The sequence below is a fragment of the Dromaius novaehollandiae genome, chromosome 5 (assembly GCF_036370855.1).
Source record: "Dromaius novaehollandiae isolate bDroNov1 chromosome 5, bDroNov1.hap1, whole genome shotgun sequence".
Classification (NCBI taxonomy): Eukaryota; Metazoa; Chordata; class Aves; order Casuariiformes; family Dromaiidae; genus Dromaius; species Dromaius novaehollandiae.
In genome coordinates this window covers 29,674,694-29,695,310 of record NC_088102.1, presented here as the reverse complement: position 1 = coordinate 29,695,310, position 20,617 = coordinate 29,674,694, and the positions used below count along the sequence as shown (strand labels likewise).

Genomic DNA, 20,617 nt, shown 5'->3' with positions numbered 1-20,617 from the left:
CACAGAGATGTTTTTGAAAGAACTGCTGATGTGACGGCTGGGCAGGCCACAAAATAAACATAAGGAGCAGTCTTAAAAGATGCGAAGAACTTAAAGAAGAAAGAATACCCCTCCTGAGAGTGCTTCATTCGTTCGTCCATATTGTCCAGTTTTGGCACAGGACATCAAACATGGACTGTTTTCTCTCTAGCACAGCAAGAGGAAAAGAGGGTTCCCAGCTGTGTGTGGCTCTCAGCTCCCTGAACAAAAATATGTCTGAAAGCCAAGAACTCCTAAACATGCAGAATCTCCACCAGGAATGTATGTGAAATATAGCCTGCGCTCTGGCCCACCAGCCATCCCTCCCCCAAACACCTAAGGCACATTGCTGGAGACCAGCAAACTAGCGTTTGTCAGCATGTCTGTGTATATATGTATGCACTCGCACTGCATAGGGTGAGGTATCTTGGATTTTTTCCCCTTTCTCCACTATTGTAAGCCACTATGTTGATCAGATATGAGCCACTGTTTCCAGATCTCCTTTTTGAGTTACATCCTGCTCTCTCTGTGTTCAGAATGGAAACTGCATTCAACAAATTTGGCCCATCAGCCTTGAAATCACTGACCTGTTACATTAGTAACCTATATTACCGCCCCCTTACATCCACACATTCAAGAATCACCACCACCACTGAGCTCAAAATGGTAAGTCTGTGTGAATCAACTTTTTCCAGACGATGACCACTGACTTATTCCTATTGCCTGTTCACATGCGAACAATGTCAGATCCAGGAAAGAGTACTTTTATTGCATAATCATATTTAAAGAGTCATCTGTCACATAATTTGATTTTCAAGTATAATACATGCTGCTTTTTGATCAAACAAGTAATTATCATTAGTGAAAATTTATTATGAAAGTTAATCTTAGGAAGGTGTCTCTTTATCAGCACCAATTCTTTTTTTTTTTTTCTCAATAAGAAAATGCACTATTTTTAAACAGAACAGATGAAAAAGTACATTGCACTAACAGACAAATTCCAGATAGGAAACGTCACAAAGTACCAACTCCATTAACTCTGTAGACAGTTTTATGATTGGCTTAAACCAATGTAGATCCACTAAGAATGTCTTGACAGCACATTTCTGGGCATATATTCCTCTTCTGCAGCTTTGCAGATTTAGGTGAACTTAAGCTATTTTAGACCCCTGTTTTCACTATGATTGAACATACTGCAAAATGGCATTCATGACACTGCAAGCTTTGAGCATGTCTGTGGAAGACAGGAGGAGCAAGTTTAGATATGGAAACTTCTGTAATAGAACTATAATGTTATATGGGAGACGTGCCTTCTCCTGGTGTCCCAGATGGAGGTCTGTGTCCTTGCAACTGTACACAAAGTCAGGAGGCCATCATGGCAAATAGCAGCAATCAGATAAGCATCTGTTGGGGTTTCCTTAACCTTTGTAAATAGGTTTAGCCATGCATATGTGCAGTACATCCTGCAATGCCAGTGCAACCGCTGTCTTGGCCTCAGCAGGCTTCTAGCACTCACACAATACCATGAAAATGCTGTGTGGAGCACCCTGATCTCGTGCCTTTGCAGTGTTCTGTCCGTCACCTGTGCAGGTCCTCTACACTGCAGTTCCAAGGCACGTAAAGCAAAAAGTGGAAAAGGAGGTAGCATCTCCAGAGTTGCAAGGCTGGATAGATACTCCAGGGATGACAACTCAGAATTGTGCATGACTCACCCCCCTTTACTACCATGGAAACTCAGTAATGAATCATAAGTGCTTGTTATTCTATTCACCTCGCAAGGTATATACGTGAGGCATCCAGACACTCAGGGATGCTGGTACAAATCACTGCCCAGTATCTGAGAGCTGTCAGAATACAGAAGAAACAAGGATTAAAGGATTTTTTTTTACTTTCTAGACATCTCTGAGAAATACATGAGAGTTTACCAGAAATGGAGACCATTTCCAAGGGATGAAAACCAGAAGGTCAGAGGTAAACAGAACAGGGCTTTTCATTTTCAAAGGAACTGAAGGGTGGACTTCCCATGACTGCAGCTACCAGGGAAGAAACTTGTGATCGACCCTTGTGGTGACCTTGGAGGCCACAGAAATGGCCAGTATCTAGCTCAGAGCAATAATGACGAGGCAAAAGTGATTGCTGGAGCACACAGACAAAGCTGCTGCTCATCTGGTTCTCCACCTTGGCATCTCGCTGCACTCAGGAAGCATCAAGTTTCACTACCCCAGTGCCACAAGCCCTGCATCCCACCAGGCACCTCCGAAATAGCCCTATGATTCAGAGAGCCCAGCAGCCGCACGGAATAGCTTTGTGAATGATATCCTGTGCTGAGCACATGCCTCGAAGGAACCCCTCCAAGTCTCCCCTCACCCTCTGTGGATGGAAGCAATGACTCACTGGAAAGCAAAAGGCACCGTTCATTTGGATTCAACTCCTGGATGCTCATTAGCGTGAAGTGATGATAATGAAGTCAATTGCCTCATGCACACAAGCTCTCTTAAATCACAGCCCTTTGCTTTTTCATTCTGCACATTTTGCTTTTTCATTCTGCACATCCATTTTGCTTCTCTATCAACCAGACTAAACTCAGCATTACCATTTTAGCCTAAATTCCTGTGGAAGCAGGGCCTATACCTGGCTTCTTTGGGCATCCCTTGTTTCACTTGGGCAAGTCCTTGTCCCAGTAACTGTTTAACTTGTTAGCTTATTTCAGTCATATCTGTCAGAAGGATAGAGGTCTCAAAAGTAATTAAGATCCTTAATTAAGTAATTAAGTTTCACAAAGTAATTCATTTGAGATACAAGAAAGTGGGGTGTTATGTCCCCAAGTAACTTCTGATCTTGTTGATTTTTGCTATGAGACAGCAGGCCCCTTGTGGAGTAGGCAAATTACCTTCAGGAATAGGGCTATAAAGGGAGAGCAGAGGAACATGTATAAATGTATGTTGAAATAACAGGAAGTCTTAATACCATTCAGTTACAAAGTCAATCGGTCAAGAGAGAGAAATCCATAGGAAACTACATTTCACTAGTTATGTTGCTCACAGCTCTTCGTATTTTTCCTTTGCTTTGCAGAGTACCTCTGGAAAACGTCCAGTTTCTCTCCAACAAATCTGTATTTTCAATGGGAATACAAAGAATGCAGAATAAAATCTGAATTCATGCTATATGAAAGAGTATTACAGAAAACCCCAGGAAAAGGCAAACGCTGAGTTTTTTATATCTTTTCTTACACTGCAGATACATTTCTTTTAAAAAGTTATATTCTACTGTAAATTTATTTGACTATAATTGGTAGATTCTAGGGTGCAGGAAGATATCTTCCTGCAAGTCAGCAAGATTTCCAGAGTTTCCGGCGTGCACTAGTCCTTACCAGCCTGCAGCGAGGGGCAGAGTCCGTGGGCTTGTGTGGAGCGCAGGTCGCCAGCGAGCCGTCCTGTCAGGCCGTGCAGCTTGGGAGGAGAATGAATTTCCCTCTAAGGGAAGCTCAGGCTCCACATTCCTTGGCAGGGCACTTACGCTGGTCTAAGCCGCCTCTTCCACCTCCCTCTGCCACTTGCTCCTACCCCTGCGTCGTGCCAGCACATGCGTTCACGTGAACTGAGCTCAGGAACTGATCCAGCTGGAAGAACAAACAAAAATCCAGAAAATCACTCCAGTTTGGGGTGGAGGAAGGCGCTGGGCTTTCCCCCCCGGATCAGCTCCCAGACCTGGGTCACTGCATGGCTCCACACGCACTTGGGCTTGGCACGGGGCAGAGAGCAGGGACAGGGGCTGCTGAAGAAATTGGTGTGGTCCCAACCCCCAAAACCCTTTTTGACTCCAAGTCACCAGTCAGCTTCTTGCAGGCTTATGTTGGGGTGGGATGTGGGGGTGCACCAGGGCTGGCTGCAGCTCTCGGAGGACTCGGGTCCTACCTCCTGGCCTCCGCCGCTGCCACTCCCGTGCGGCGCGATGAGGCAAGCCGTCCCCTTGCGTCACTCCGCGGGCGCCGGGCCCTGCCAGGACATTCCTCAGCCACGCCGCGGAGCAGGCTGCATCCTTGGCGCACCGGCTCCATCGCCGGCATGCCAGCTCCCGCTCGCCCCATGCCGCTGCTTCCCTGAAGCACCACTGCGATGATGCCTCCCGGGGCCCGCGGCGGCCCCCTCGGCGCTTCCCAAGCATCCATTCCTGCTCACCAGCCCCTGCTCCCCGCCGACCTGCTGCTGCAGCAAGGGACAGGGTTAGAGACGCAGCTGTAAGAGGAGGGACAAGATCCCCGGGTGAGTCATGGCAAAGGCTCTCTTTATGTATCACAGGGTTTTACTCAAGCTGCAATTTCGGTTTGATGGCTGTGATACGTAAGTTAGTTTAAGCAGCCCTTTCCCTGCCAGTGGCACTGCTTCTCTGACCATGGCTGAAGAAAAATACTTGTTTTTCTCAGAGAGTTCTTCACCTAGCTCAGTTCCCTATCAAGTTCATCTTACGGCCCTACAAACAGCCGTGCCAGAGGAGCCCAAGGAAGTGTCAGGGAAGTAGGAACAAGCAGAGAGACAGCGTAACCCAGCACTGCTGCTGGAGAGACGCTCCCGGAGCCAGCGGCTCGCTTGTCAGGGCTGGCTGGAATTCCCCATTCCCCTTTCTACAACTCTTAGTGTCTTGCTAATAAATCATGCGTGCCAATGAGTCATAATGCTGCTCGCCCACATGCCTGTTGCTGGTCAATGGAAAATAAAAGATACATTTAATTAGAATGGTATGTTTCTTAATGACATCATTTTAGAGATGGCATTTAAACATAATAAAAAAAGGAAATAAAAATTCCTTAGCTTAGAAATGAATGGCAGAGAAATAGGCAAACAGAAACAAGAAAATCCCTCAAAAGTCTAAAATACAAGGGAACTTTGCCCAGCCATATTAATGAAAACAGAAGATTAAAAAAAGTAATTAGCTTTTAAGTAATTAGCACATATTCTATATTCACAAAACTTTGTACATTTATAACACTGTAGAGAAAGTAACTATTTACCCTCATAGCCTTCATAAATTTCTGTATCCCCTGCAAAACATCTTTTCCCTAAGAGCAATTTCTTTCCAAGATTCTTTTTTCTTGCTGCCTCTTGCTCACAGCTGAGATGAATTTACAGTATAACCTCAGGTGAGGAAGGATTTACAGGATCAGACACTGTCTGTGTATCAGTTATTCAATCCAGACACTTAACTAGCTTTTCTCTTCATGCAACTTTCATTTTCATGGTAAAGGCAGTATTTTTTCACTTCTATTTGTAGCATTTTTATTCCAAGGTCTCAAAGCTCTCTAATAAAATTATGTAATCAAGTATCCCTGTCTGGTGGGTATTACCTTTCCCGCTCAATGACTTGCCCGAGGTCACACACTGTGGCAAGCCTTGGCGCAGGGCAGAGAAGGCTTCAAGCCCCTTCCATGCTTTATGCCCCAGACAATCCTTCCTCCGAAGGAAGAAAATGTAGGTCATTCAGAACTACTGTTTTCTTGAAATCCCTCTTTCAAGCACATAGTGAAGTCAAACACTCCTCAATGAGCGTCCTCTAACAACAGCAGGTCAGAGGAGTTTGATGCTGGCTGTTATTCCCAACTACGGATGTGTCAGAGCAACACATACCTCTCTCTATACAGTGAAGCATAACCCTGGCTATATAACAGACCTGAATGCAATATGCTAAACCCTGTCTAAAGAAAGGAAATGTAAAAAGTAGGATCATTTCTAGGAGGCAGAGTAGTTGCTGTGCTTCACAGAATAATGCTTATTACAGTGAAATGGCAAGAAGGGAGCCAAAGTGACCTTTAGAAAACTAGCATATAGATCTGACCTATACACTTGTTAAGTGGATCTGGGGAAAAGTTGCCAGACTGCTTTGGAAGAATAGACTGTAATGCTAAATGAAATACAGATTTTATTACTTAATCATTCTTATTAAATAAAAGTCCGGAATTTTTCTTCAAGCAGCCAAAAAGCAATGGTATAATTTGTTAGATGTGTTGGTCACTTGGAAAACCTCTTCTGGATAATCCATTCATTTTGTGTTCTTGCTTCATACATGTAATTTTTTCCTATAAAGCGAGCTAATGGCACAGTCACCTAAAAAGTGTAAATCTCTCAAACTGAAAGCATGCCAACTATGAAAAACAGTAGGAGGAAAAACTGAAACGTTTTCTGTTACTGCCAGCTTGTTTTCAGCTAGAGAACACTGCTTTTAGTTTTAAATACTTTATTCTCTCTATTTATGTCTGCACCAGAGATACTGCTGCACAAAGAAATGTAAAAGATGGGAAGTTATGCCTGGGATCCCTTATTTAATCTAATTTTCCCCAGCCCACGGAGTCCACTCACAGTCACAGAAGAATCCAACAAACTCATGCTCTTTCCTGCCACTATTCAAGGACACACATATGAGTAACATAGAGGAGATGCCATTAATAGTTTTGCTGGTTTCTGTCAGGAATTTCTAGTGTAGCAATAAAACTGTGATGCCAAAGGTTAGCAGGGATGTTAATCAATCTGATGGTCCCAGGAGGTATTTCTTCAATAGCAATTTCACCCTTCACTAACCTCTACAAGTTAATGGCAAAAATTCCTTGCCTTTGCTATTGGAAGGAAGTTGTGTGTTATACAGTGAATGTTCAGCAGACCACTGCCATACACCTTGCTTGAGCCATGTGTCTCTTACTGCTGTAATGTCCTTTTGCTAAGCATGTTCCTCATCAGCATTCAGCAATTTTTTTGCTTTTTCTCCTGTCTTACCCAAACACAGTGATAGTCCTTATGCTGCTAGTCTCAAACCACTATTTTTCTCTCCAAGATTAGGAGGTCAAATTATGCTCCCCCTTACACTAGGATTTGAGTAGATTTGTCACAGCATAGGAGCAGTATTTTTTCTGTTTCTTTTTAAAAACTAATTGGATATAAAAAGAGAAATGTGCTCTATTTTCTTACTCTCCTCAGTATTATGGCTCAACAGTTGGTTCTTTGCTCACTAGTATTATATGAAATTCAATATATAAATATAATGGAACTTATAAAAAAGAAAGTAGTAAGGACAAATGCCACCAAAATAAAATCCGTATCTATAATTTTCCTAACAGCGGTTTCATCTTTTCAGGTTTCTGAAAACTTTCAGTGAAGAAGCAGTAACTCTCAGTGGAGGAATAAGATACTTGGAAGCGCTAATTTCTTGAACTGCTTCAGGTTGATTCTCAGGCAAATGACTGCCAAGAGTTGGGATGCCGTCAGACATCTCAGCAGACTGCACAGTTTAAACTGGTGCACCTCGAGGAAAAGGTGGTAATGATATAAGAAATCTCTTTCCCTTCTGGATCGATACATGCAAACCTTCAAAATGTTTGGGTTGGCTGGCACTGATTCTCCTTTGCTGTACTCTTCTTTACAGAAGACTCCCCAAAAAGTGGGCTCCAAAGACCACAAAGGTTCCTTGTGCAGCAAAAATCCTTGTTTTTATGTGGCTGGACAAATCCAAAGCAATATTGCACATGGATTTCAGATGCAAATCCAGAGTCTTGCAGCCTTGGCTTGATTCTGCTAAGGTTATACAGTTGTCAAGAAGACATTTCACCTGTCTGTGTCCTGAACTGTGGTTCATCCATCCTACTGGGGTTATGTCATCCAGTTGGAATAAGATCTTTGGAAAATGGACTGTTTCTAATCATGAGCGACAGCACTTCTATCACATTGTAGATCTGATTTAAGGAGACATCTTTGCAATACAAAAAATAATCACCAGAAGAAGACCAAATCCTGTGCGGGAGATAAGGAAACCATCACAAAAGTGTGAAGAAAGGGGAGATTAATTCACTTGACCTGTTTAAACTGAAAGTCTCAAATGCCAGACAAAAAGGAGGATAGATACTTTTGGTTCTAAGTTTTAATACTGTTAAAATTGCTCTAGAAAGGCCTAGTGTGAAGTATTGCATCTAAACATAAGGTAATTTTGCTGTTCTGATGAAGGTTGAATGCAAGGCCTAGATCCATTGCAACGCTCTGTTCGACTGTCTCCAGCCACTGAGACGCTGAGCTACCAAATAAAATAAAGAGGGCTCTGATACAGCCCTTGCTATGCAGTGCAAAACTAAGGGGATTCTGCGCTGCTCAGCAGTACCCTTTTCACCAGCAGCTCCATGCGTAACAGAGGCATCCCAAATATGCAAGGAGAGGGCAAAGATACAGCACAGTGCAGATCACCTTTGCTTGCTGGAGATTTGAGGGGGTCTTGAGAACATCTCTGCAAAGTGCTTAAATTGGAGAGACTGGAGAGCACCACTGAGGCATCACCTTCTTTTTCTAGTGGTGGTAGGGCTTAAGATATTTATGGGAATCTATTCCAAAGGTTTTGGATTAGGTAATACTAAGATCTTGTACAAGAAAGACCTAGTAGAGAGGTCTTTGTCAGCCCACCTTGAGGTGGGGCTTCACTTCCTTCATGCCACAGAAACAAAAGATACCCAGACTAAACCTACTCATACATCTGTCCCAAGTGTTCCAAGCACCTTACACAGCAGCTCTGTGCAGGAAAGTCAAGTCCCTCATGAAGCATGTAGCTTAAGAATAGTTGATCGTATATTTTAAAACCACTAAGCTTTTATTTTTCAGATAGCAATCTAAAAGCAAAACATTAACTAAGGTTAACATGCTAAATACATGAGTTGAGATCATTTGCTGATCTATGAAAATGGGCTTTAGGATGGCTCAAGCACAGGAATATTTATAACTGTTGCTGGATCACTAGACCTGTAGGTCACTGTGAAAGTGTCCTCTGGTGACAGCAGAGCAGTCCTCTCGAGTGGTGCCAGGACTGCAAAGCCCAGCATGTGATTCTGATGGCGGGATCTGCTCAGGAACATTCATGAAAGGCAACTATAAAGTCCTGATCCCACAGGCAAATCCACATGCTGCCCAGAATCAAATTCACAACTCTGATCCCAAAACTCAAACGTTTCAGCATCCTGCATCACATTTCTGACATTTCAAATGCATGATTCATAGGAGCCAAGCCACAGTACCACTGACCTCTTTGAAGTCCTTTCCTATCCAAACTAATTTGATTTGTAAGACACCTAGAGAAAAAAAACAGAAAAGCACATAGATTACTATATATATTCTTATAGGACTGTTAATCTAGGGAATAGTTATATAAAGCATAAATAAAACAGTAAACTAAGACTAGAAAATCAACAAATCTCATGTTTGACTGTATGTTACCCTACCAGAGCATGAATATCTTCTACAAGATAACTTTGTCACAAATCACATGGGAAATTATACAGCAAACATGATTTTCAGTTCCTCCACATGGTGCTATTAAAATCAGGTTGTACATAGTGCCACAGTACCAAAATTACATACCGTGACTGTCATGCAATCAACATGATGCTCGAGGAGTGTCACCGAGTTACTAGTATAAAGACCCTTTCTTTCGTGGCTCTTTGAAACAAATCTAAGAAAGGAAACTTGAATCACTGTAGAGAAGAATAAATGAAAGCTGATCTTTTGTGGGCAGTAGCTAGTGCTTTGGAGAGTATGCTGTAATGTAACATGGTTGTAGGAAACTTGGCCCAATCAAACATTTCTGTCATCAAAAGCGAGTGACCTGAACAGCTGGATATATTCTCTGAGCAACAGCAAGGCTGAAAGCAGAGTGTTCCTGCTTGTCCCGTTCTCCCCCTTCTGGTGAAGAGCAGGGGACTGTCCTGCACAGGGCACGCATCCGACCCCATCCTGCCCCTGCAACACTAGGAGTCCCTCTAAAGGCAACGGCCGATATCCTCTTGTGCTTGAAGTCCCAACTTCAAGAAACCTTTTTTTCCTGCTTTCATACCTAAAAAATGTTAAAGATGAATTTGCAGCTAAGAAAAAATAGAGAATTAGTTTCAGGGATTATAAAGATTGCAATTTTCCACGAAAGCAGCGCTATAAACCCAGGAAAATCATACTTTAAGATAGGGAAGCAAATGCAAAGTTGGTCTCTGTATTTTCTGGAACACAAATGCGGACTGTGGACTTCTGCCACTGAAAACATTTCAGGTGTGCTTCATGGAGATATTTAGTATTTTAACACACTCCAAATTAGAAAGCATTGGTCAGGGAAAGCATCTCTCTGCCAGAATACAGCTCTGAGTATCAGTCAGCAGGTGCCTGGCTAAGTCTGAAGTGTTTCACAAACAGCAAATCAGCTTTGTTTGATCACTTAAAAGAAAAAGTTTAAAGACAGACACAGCCAAACATTACTAGTCTTCAGAATACTGGATGCTACTGAGAGTAGGGAGAAGGCAAGAGGAAGCTGGGTTTTATTCCCAGCACAACTTGAGTAAACCAGTTTTTCCACAGTTTTCCAGGTACTGGAGACCTAACTTTCAAAGACCTAAAAGTAGGATGTTCATGAATGATAACCCTATTTTAAGGGTAGGTGGCCTAAAGCAGTTAAAAATACAGAACTTTACATCCATGCAATCTAAAAATAAGTACGCTTCCAGATTCTGCAGTGCACAAATACACAGCCATGTTTTAAAGTTGATTCTACTTCAGCATCCACATTTGGGAATAGATGGGAGACATCTATGATGGCTTGACTCACTCATCTTTATAATTTCTACCTGATTTGCAGCACAAGTAATTTCACCTTTGCCTTAATCCAAACATCTTCAAACGTGAGTGCCCCAAAATGGGAAACTTCCTTATCTGTAACTGGAGATACTCCAAGAAGAGTTGTTGTACACATGCATTCACGCTGGGTGTATACAATCAAGCACTTAAAAGCAAAGACACTCTGTTTTAATAAAGGGCTGCTCAAGGAAGCACCAAATTAAAGGAAAAGGTTTAGTTCAATGACTGCATCAATAATTCAAAACTCATAAAGCAAACACATAATCTCTTAGATGACCAGTCCAGTAGCAATGTTATGTCAGCCAAGAGTCTGGAGACTTCTGGTGTCCCAAAAGATCTCCTCACTGCCCATGTCCATAAACTCCCCACTTTTGGACTATCATAGTTCTATAGATCATTGGTTGCTGGGCATGTTGCAGTTGGTTACTACATCAAGTTGGGCTCTCCAAGGTCCAGTGACTTCTACCTCCCTATAGCTTATGCACAGAGGTTCAGACTGGTTTCTGGCTGGGTCTTGCTGCTTTCTGGTGCCCATCTTCGCTAAGATTATGCTATGATCATCTTGCTTAACTATTAGTACTAACATTTAGGCACTCTCTTCTATGATACTTAAAATGTTTTTTTTTCACCCTCCACACAAGAACCATTCAGCACTGGGTGCCGGGTGTGGTGGTTCCAGCCCAAATCCTTCACAAGAGCAGATCTGGAATCCAAGGCAGGCTGGGGGAACCCACACCAAAGAAGCACGTGGTAGTAGCAAAGTTGATTTCATCTCAGCTTCAGCCTAACTTGCTTTTTCTTATGGCTATTAGGTAGATCAAGACTGGAACAAAGGCTTACATCAGGGAAAACAGGAATGCATTTGATCCCAGATTGCCTTAAAACAGAAAACTAGCATTTCTTGTCAGCATCAAAAGCAAGACAGTCTTCTGCTCTACAAGCTGGCCCTGAAGAATGCTGTCTCCTGTCTGTCACATTGTCTGTCAGAGCAAAGCAGCTCAAATTTTCCAACGTTATTGAAAGTTTCCAGGAGTTCAATTATGAACAGGCGAATATGATGCTCAATATACTACTCCAAAAAATCACCCACTTCCTAATAGAGGAGGAGGAACCTGGCACAATTTTGCTACATTGGTGCTGCCAGCTGACACCTAAGCAGAAACAGCATCAGTTTGATTGCAACAACACACAAGGGAGTTACATTTAGCATTTGAAGATAAGACTCCATAAATGGGCCTTCTCCTTCTGACCTGCTCCTGCTTGATCAGGAAAGAAAGCTGCCAATAATATAAGCCACTAAGATTTGACCTCTGTGGTGACCAGGAGCAAAGCAAGTTGGTTTTGAGGAAATGCTGGGGTTTCCTGGAAGAGACAGTATTTTGGGTTACAGTTCAGTTCCTCCAAAGGAACTGGCTCCATGGTTATGAAAGAATTATTATGTACAAAAAGAATCAAAAGAAATTCCTTAAAAGATTGTTACTCAGTAATTCCTAGCTCTGTCATAAATGAAAGGAGCAGAAAGGAAGAGAGGCAGAAAGGAAGAGAGGCAGAAAGGAAGAGAGGCAGAAAGGAAGAGAGGCAGAAAGGAAGAGAGGCAGAAAGGAAGAGAGGCAGAAAGGAAGAGAGGCAGAAGCGGCACAGCAGGAAAAACAGCTAGCTTAGCAATCTCTGGATAACTGCTGGGGCTGAGGGAGCCCAAGATATATTGTAGATACTTGCAGGGAAACAGACTTTCACTATTGGATCTTGTTATTTTCCTCCTTGTAAAACAGACTTCACTTTGAACTCAAGGAAGCCTTTTTTTCTTGAAGAGCCTGCTAAAGCAGCAACACAGAGCCTGATTAGCGAAGATCTGAGATTGAGCCATTTAACCTATCCACTCCTGCACCTTTGTGAAACTTTGGCTCAGAGCTCCTGCAGACACAGTACTTCTCCAGGAAATGCTCCTCACCCTAGTAGTAACCGCATCTTGGATGACTTCCAGCGGAAAGCATGTGCTCACACCGAGTCAGAGGCTGGCTTGTTCTGGGGGAATTGTTGACGAGAAGCATGAGTATCTCAGGCCCTAAGATGGGGAGGGAGATACGAAGCAACTCCTCCTTTTGCAAAGGCGGGTGTGGGAGAAATAAACATAAAAAGACTTCTTGAAATAACTGAAAAACAGTACAGCTGATGTTTGGTAAAGCTGCAACAAAAGCACCAACTCATCCCATCCACTGACAGGAATAGAGGGTTTGGGCCATGCTCTGTGCCTGAGCCCACAACAGGCACTCAGGTTAGAGGTAAGCACACCCTGTGACCATCACTAAAGCCAAAGACAGTCAGATCTGCATTGCACATGCAATTTTTTGATTGCATTCTTTGAAAAAACGCTGTATTTTCAGCACAGTAGCTCAAAGTGCACATTTCTCTGTGTTTTTACCCTAGCACATTGAACTTGCAGATTTCATGGCAAATTGATAAGGTCATTAATGGCATAAGCATATACACAGAGCCACAAGCGGATTTAAATTGTTCCCACCTGCTCTATCAAAATTATAGTAGTGTTACTGAGGGGAAGTAATTGAAGGAACTAAACTTGGAGAAAGAGCGACAGGAATGAACAGCTGGGAGTAGGTTGAGGACAGTAACAATTTAAATTGCACCTGCTACAGATGGACTTGTTCAGCTCACTGTGGCCCCCAATAAACATTCTCATTGAATTCAATGGGGACTATTCATGTGAATAAGAATTTGCACAACTGTTTGTGCAACCTGCTAGTCAGTATGTTCATACCCTCTTGGGACTAGACAGATGCAAGGATATCGAGCACAACCTACACCCTGCAGAGGCAACTTCTGCCACTCCCATCGCTTTTTAGAGTATTTTAACATTCTTTGTGGTGGCAAGGCCAAAAACCTGTATGTCCTTGATCTGGGCATAAGATAGATGTCAACTATGAACAAGCTAAAGCTCACATAGAAACGCTGAAGTATCAACAGACATTTCTAGATAACAGCCCCCTCCTCACTATTTTCACTTTTAAAGCTCAAACTGATCTGTCTCCTATCACAATCCACCCCCTAGGTGCAAGAGACTGTCCATTCTTGCCATCTCTAAGGCAAGATAAGCACCACAGCAGCAGAAGAAACTCATAATGAAATTGCAAATCACTGTCCAGGTCTGTAGCATACAGAGGTCTTCATGCTGCAGTAGAACCTGGCACAAAAAACAGGGAGGAAAGTATCTGCAGCAAAAACCTCATCTTTTAATTTTTCCTACCCTCTTCACCCCCCACCCCAAATTTCTGCCGCACACCCTTTCTCAGAGTATGTATGCCTCCACCTAGAGCAAACCTGTTTTTCTAAGGGATTTAAAGCTACTTACCCTCCTCCCCAAGTATATATAAATACTGAAAGTTAAGCTCTGGTAAAAAGACCATTATAAAGAACAGTAACAATGCTCTAAAGAAGCTGCTGGCCAGCCAAACAAAGCTATGAGGTTTTACACTGTTAGAATAAAAATCCTAATTAAAAAAAACCCATAAAACTTATACACACATTCCTTGCATACACATTGATGAACGTTTGCAATCAGTTGGAGACCAGGTAAGACAGCAGCACAGCTCATGGCTGCAGCTGCTGAAAATGCTGGTTGAAGCCAAATCCTGCTGCATTGTCTCTAGCAACTTCCCCCAGTAAAATAATAAGGAAGATGGCAGAGCGGCACATCTCAGAAGTAAATTTCAGAAGCTCAAGGTACTTTGAAAAATGTGTCATTTTATTTGTACACTTAGAAAGTTGTACATAGAAACTTATAATACAGTCCTGTAAATTACTCATTGCTAGAAGAACTGCCAGGGAGAGGGGAAGGTATTTATTGATTGATCATCAAGAAGTTAGAGAGGAATAAACAAAAACACAGGAAAAAAATTAAAAAAGTTATGGAACTCTCTCTTTTTTTTTTTTTAATCCCCAAGTACAAATTTTATAAATACAAAACAAATTCACAAATTACTTTGAATGCTAAATAAATATCTACTTAATAAACTCAGACTGAATACCTCCAGCCAGCACTGGTACAGTACTTAAAGGATATGCAATTGTACTCATTCATGTGTAGTGTTGAAAAGATAAACTCCAACAAGTTTTAAACATACACAGTTTCTTCAACTGTGCTACAGCAGAAGATTTTATCTGAGTTGATAAAGCCCTCAATACCACAGCTCCTAGAAAAATCTAGAGAATGAAACAAGGTCATTTGGTGCAGGAAAAAACAACATGTTACTGGAAGATATTTGGACACATGAATGTATTAAAAATGTACAAAACCTCTGTAAACCAGTACTGTATCCAGTACATCTATCAAAATTATTAGACACTGAATAAAACTGTAGCAAAGGCAATCTTTCCTACGTTCTCCTGAGTGCTTAATATTACATTGAGAATATAGTGCAGGCCACACTTCAAGGTGGTTAAACAGTTGTTATTGCTTTATACAGGTATGATGACTGCATGATTTAACATTTCATTTTAATGAACATAAAAGATTCCCTCAAAAAATCCTTTGGAAGGCAGAGGTTAGATTCGTGACTTCTTTGCAGCGGGAGCGGCATGGTCCACATTGCCGGATGTGATAGGAAGTCCAAGCTTTTGAGCCTGAATGTGGAAAAAAGCTTGAAGTCTAGTTCCAGCTTTTGCTTCACTTGTGTTACGAGGGTTGTATTCAAAGCAGTTTGAAAACATCAGCTCAATGTCTTCAATGAATTCCGCTAGTAAATGAAAAGTAAATAAATGAATGTAGTGCATCTCATATCACCAGAGAGCAGTACGATTAAGCAGTCTGACACCACTGAATTAGTACAGTGGTGCTACACACAAAGTTGCCAGCACAAAGACATATTTACATATGCATTAAGTTTATATCATATATTAGTGAACTGTCATGCAAACATTCTTAGAGTCCTCTGATTATCAATGGCAGAAATACAAGTTGAGCAATTACAACTGATCCTTTTCTAAATATTTTGCCAATGTGATCCACTGACATCAAAGGCTTGAGAAATTACCTGCAGTATCTCAGCTGTTCATTTCTTCTCTGCACATCATTTGTTTTAGTAGTACAAGAGTTATGCTCAACAAATCCTACTTAAAGAAAAACCTAAGTGTCCTTTCAAAAAAACAATTACAGCTTTCTAATCCTCTGACACAGCTCTATTTGCAGATAAGAATTTATTTTAAAGTGATAAGAGAACAGTGTTCATTACCTCCTTCAGTAAGTCATACTTACATGCTAATTTGTATTCACATTTATTCACTTTTTCACGGATTATATTTAAGGCAATAGGTTTTTTGATGATATCATAGTAGTCTGGCACCTTTAAAAAGTTCATACAAAAACAAATGAAAGATTAAATTTCAACTTATGTAAAAAATTAAAATAAAGTAAATCAGGCATTAGCAAAGAGTATTTTGTTTTTTAAATAAATAGAAAAGTCCCAAGCAACTGCCTCCACGTACTGAACAGAATATTAGTTTTCAGGTATTGCTTTCCATTTTTTAAAAATCATTGAAGTAGTAGACCACAACGAGTATTAGCCAGTAATTCGGTAAATAAATCTAATCCTAAATACCCTGTGGACAACTGTAAGAAAGAAAGCTGCACAAACAGTTAAGCATTATGGAATTCAATTCTGCTCTTGACAGATGTGAACAGCTGGAATTCCAAGATTTTAAAACTGGTCATTTTCCTGTAACGTATTACAGTATGAGAAGCTCCCTCATCATGAATAATAGCCATTTTTACTCTATGACTCTTCACCTACTTGCACTCCTGGTCCTTGAGATTCCATTTAGTTATGTTGAAGAGAAGGTAGTGAACCTTTCTGTAACAAGCCAGACACAGTATGCAAGTACCAGAGATAAAGAGCCATTCAGACAGAATAGCGTTTATGTGATAAAAGTGAAGAGAGGAAAAGGATTACTTAACCCTTAAGCACATTTATCATTTGGATGACAAATTTTGAATTCCAAGTAAGCAGTATCAAGCTTAAGGTGCCTTCCTTTCACCCACAGAGCAGGAAAAAGGTGCCTTTTTCAAGGCACAAACTGATCCAAATGTGGTTTTCTTACAAGAACAAATATCCACACGCACCATCATCGATATTTTAAAACCAAAATTCTTGATTACACTCTGTAACTTTACTAAATCAAGCTCAAGTTGCCACTGAACCTAGAGTGAGAGTTAGTAGAGAAATGGAATTAGGTCAATTAGTTTTTTCACTCCTTTCACTTTTGGAGTGCCATTTACATAAACACTAGAAAGAAAGGTATTTTCTCTCTCCAGTTTGCTGGACACTCTGATCAGGTAGTGCATTCTTTACATAGTCTTAAAGGCAGTGAGAAGTTTAAACCAAAACCTCTAGCATGATAAAGAAAGTTTGCGGCACTCAGATATGGATCGTTCTTTCTGAAAGAAACAGAAGCTATCCTTTAGTGCTTAATTCAGGCAAATCTGAATGCACTGAAGTATCGGCAGTTTCTTTTCCAGATCAAAATTTAATTATACTTCTCCATCCTCCATAAGAAGCTTTCTCATATTCAGCCACATTCTTGCATTTCCCAAAGTAACTCTAGTACTCTAGTAGCTGGACATTAGTTTCATTCAAAATTCCTTTCCTTTGTGCTTACATCTTTCATTCACATTCATGTATCATTCTTTTTGTCCAGACAGATTGATCCTTCCAGTCCCCTAACATCTGTGGCTCTTAAGAGTTTCAGGTCCTCATTTACCAGCTATTATTGTTAATTTTAATAGAGCACTTCAAAATAAACAACTAAGCCCTAGATCCTGCCAGACTATGGCTGCTGCCTGTCTGCAGAGTTGCTCCAGAGGGGTTTAAGAGGACAGGTACTTTGTTAGGGTAGAACAGTTCCAGAAATGTCTTACAACTAAAAAGCCAATGCAGAAAAACAATAAAAGTTCCCAAAGTGCTTTTGCAATACAGAACCTCTAAGGCAGGCCTTACTTTAGGTACCTACTTTACCATCAAGTATTTTTAAAACTAAACTAGAAGGAATTTTGATTAAAAAGTTATCTAAGAAATCAACTTTCTACTGCATCACAATTAACATCAGAATGAAGATGAAGTTGTCCTTATCTCATTATTCTATTGCAAATCTCTGTTTTGAAAATACACCTTTAATATTTGTACAGCTTTAGAAAGATCCAATCCAGTGCATAAATTGAAGATTAATTCAACTAATTAATAACCATAAGCTTACCTTTAGCAATCCAGTGCATATTTTCCAAGGCTTTGGGGTTTTTTTAGTTTTGTTTTTTTGTTTTTTAATCAAAGCACCTCACATTTTTCAACCATTGATACCAAGCATAGTTATAATTTTCACAATAACATATCAGTTGGAAAATCTATTTCTGGCACCAAATATTTGAGTTGGAAAGTGAGAGTTTACCTGAATCCCATTGCTTAGCTGTATTACCCTGCTTGGGCAAGGCTATAAATTATTAATTAAAAATTCAGTTTTACTGGCAGCAAACAGAATTCCCAAATGTTATCGCTCCCTGTGCAGTTACACCAGTTACCTGGATTTTGGAAACCAGTTTCATGAAAGGCCAGCTGTCATCATGTCGTACCAGTTCTACTACAAGTTGTTCAAAAGCCGAGAGTTCATGAACTCCACCTTGACGTCCTGAACTTCTCCTGTTCAGTGAGGTTTGAGGAGATGATTCTGAAATAAACAAACAAAAATTTAAAAAAATGCCGAGTAAAATCAGAAGAAAGTGGAACACCATTATTCTGCACTCAAAGAACAAACAAAAAGAATATCTAGCACAGGACATGGAAAAGTGAGAAGATGTGTCATCAACTAGAGGTCTCAGTCCCTGATCTGGAAATTTCTCCTGTCCTTCACCATATCATCTGAGATGGAGCTAAGACACACTGTTCTTAATCTTTTGCTTGGCTGCCTCATCCTGCTCACAGCAATCAGAGATAGATTTGAAGAATAGCTGTTACAGTCAGAAAAAAAGAATTCCAAAATTCAGCTATAGCATTCTGGAAGGGGAGCTTAAAAGATGAAATACAGATTGTTTAATCCTTGGACCTCTGTGTAGTAGGATAACATATGTTAGTTTTCATTCTGTATTCCTGTTTTACTTACAAAAAAACAATTTTGTTTCTACTCAAGTGTCCTACAGCAGTTTGTTGTTCTACTGCTCATAATAAATTTAACAGCTCCCACTTAAGGGAAACCTTGGATATTGAAACTATCAATACCACAGTATCAAGGCATAACTCCTGTAGCTTGGCTTAAAGTAATGACTATATTACAGCCTTGTTATTAACCACTACAGGTCTCTCTTGCTGTATAAAATATTAAGTACCAGAACTTAGCTGGGCTCCTTCTTCTATCTTCTTCATCCCAGTTTTAGAAAGATTTTTTTCACTAATTTCAATTTTAAAACAATTTGTTAAACACTTATAGAACAGTCTTATCAGAGAAAAACAGAATAAGCTCTCTGCTCATAACTTCTACTTCTGCAAAACTCTGTTCAATGTGGTTTTATCTGCTTTCAAGAGTAGTCACCAAGGTAGTTGCAGGATAAGCCCAGAAACTCCCAGTGGTGAAGGACAGAAAGGCTATAGAATACAACGCTGCCACACTGCAGTGCAGGCTCTTTCACACTCTTCAGTCACACACCAGGTTGTTTTTGTTTTTAAAGGTGTTGTGGCTTTCCAACTATTTCCCCACCATCAAATACTTTGTATGAGCTTAACAAGCAAGGATACTGTTAGCCCTACACCAGATAGATTACATTTTCATTCTGTTAACAGTTTCTTGTTGCGCATGTGTATTCCTAACTTGACTACCTCGCCTGCTTGTGTTCTTCACTAACTCTTTAGTAAAGCAAAACCATAAGACCTGTAAGTAAACACTTGCATTTGCATGGTTATAAGGCATACATATCACTTTCAGATTTTCTATATGTTTATTAGGATATTTATTCTTTACATGACTGAAATTTACAGTGACTCTAGAAGTGAAATACTCCCCCCTCCCCCCCCCCCAAAAAAAAAGGTGGGGGGAAACAGGTCTGCCTTGTTGAAAGTGGTAAAGATTCTTTCAACCACCATTTCTCACTAATTCTAGTCTTCTCTACTCTACCATGGGAATATTTTAGCAAGGAACTGAGCTCTCTTTTCATTCTAGACAAACACATTTCTCTAACCTGTGGATTGTCGTTTCCTGCCTCTTCTCTTGGGTTCACTAACAGGAAGAGAAAGTTTTGAAGCAGAAACTGGGTACTTTCTAACCCGTTCATTCGAGTCTGCAGTATCGACAATTCTAAATCCAAGAGAATTGGAAGGACTATTTTCCGATGTGTTATCAGCATTCTTTCTTCCTCTTCGCCGTCTTCGAGGACTGAGTAATTCCACGAATACATCTGCTTGTAACGAACCTTGGCTCTGACGAGTGGTCCGGCTATTAAGTCTTAAAGTAGGCTTTGTCACTGATGGAGGGGCCGATTTTACCTTTCTCATACCCCTTCTGGTAACTTTAGATGATGATGCAGTTTGCTTAGGTGTATTTTGCTGACTCCGAGAAGCGTATCTTGCTGGACGCTGGCTGTTCCGACTTGAGAAAGGATTGTTGAGTTTGGCTGCTCTCATTTTTAATGGAAACTTGACTTGTGGTCTTCCTTGCTTTGATGGACTATAAAAAGTAGATAATTATGTATGATATTTATCCCAAAATTATATTGCCTTCTTTTCTTTCAGTTTTCTAATTCAGCATTTAAAAATAAAGCAGCTATTCAAGGTTGTATCAGTAAGCAGCTGGCTTTCACTATTGCAGTCATCCAGTTACCATTCTCAAATTCTGCACTGAAGTCTCTTAATTAAATATTATGAGCAGCAGCTGCATTAAAGAAATTCTCGGGATTCTAACTTAGGCAATGCAAATTC

The 20,617-nt window shown here is 40.7% G+C and overlaps 1 protein-coding gene and 1 long non-coding RNA gene across 3 annotated transcripts in view; one reads left to right on the top strand and one right to left on the bottom strand.

The window, feature by feature from the left end:
* The first annotated feature begins 4,151 nt into the window (after positions 1-4,151).
* On the top strand, positions 4,152-8,029 carry LOC112980345 (uncharacterized). The gene is made up of 2 exons (XR_003258413.2): positions 4,152-4,280; positions 7,138-8,029. It is a non-coding gene; the product is annotated as an uncharacterized LOC112980345 (long non-coding RNA).
* A 6,362-nt stretch (positions 8,030-14,391) lies between these two features.
* Positions 14,392-20,617, bottom strand: part of BAZ1A (bromodomain adjacent to zinc finger domain 1A) — a 66,705-nt gene continuing 60,479 nt past the window's right edge. For both annotated transcript variants that reach the window (XM_026095064.2, XM_064512364.1), the window contains exons 24-27: positions 19,882-20,366; positions 18,235-18,380; positions 15,922-16,009; positions 14,392-15,403 (exon numbers count right to left, since the gene is read on the bottom strand). In XM_026095064.2, coding sequence (XP_025950849.1) covers positions 15,213-15,403; positions 15,922-16,009; positions 18,235-18,380; positions 19,882-20,366 — 910 coding nt within the window. In that variant the 3' untranslated portion in view covers positions 14,392-15,212. The remainder of the gene's footprint in view (positions 15,404-15,921; positions 16,010-18,234; positions 18,381-19,881; positions 20,367-20,617) is intronic.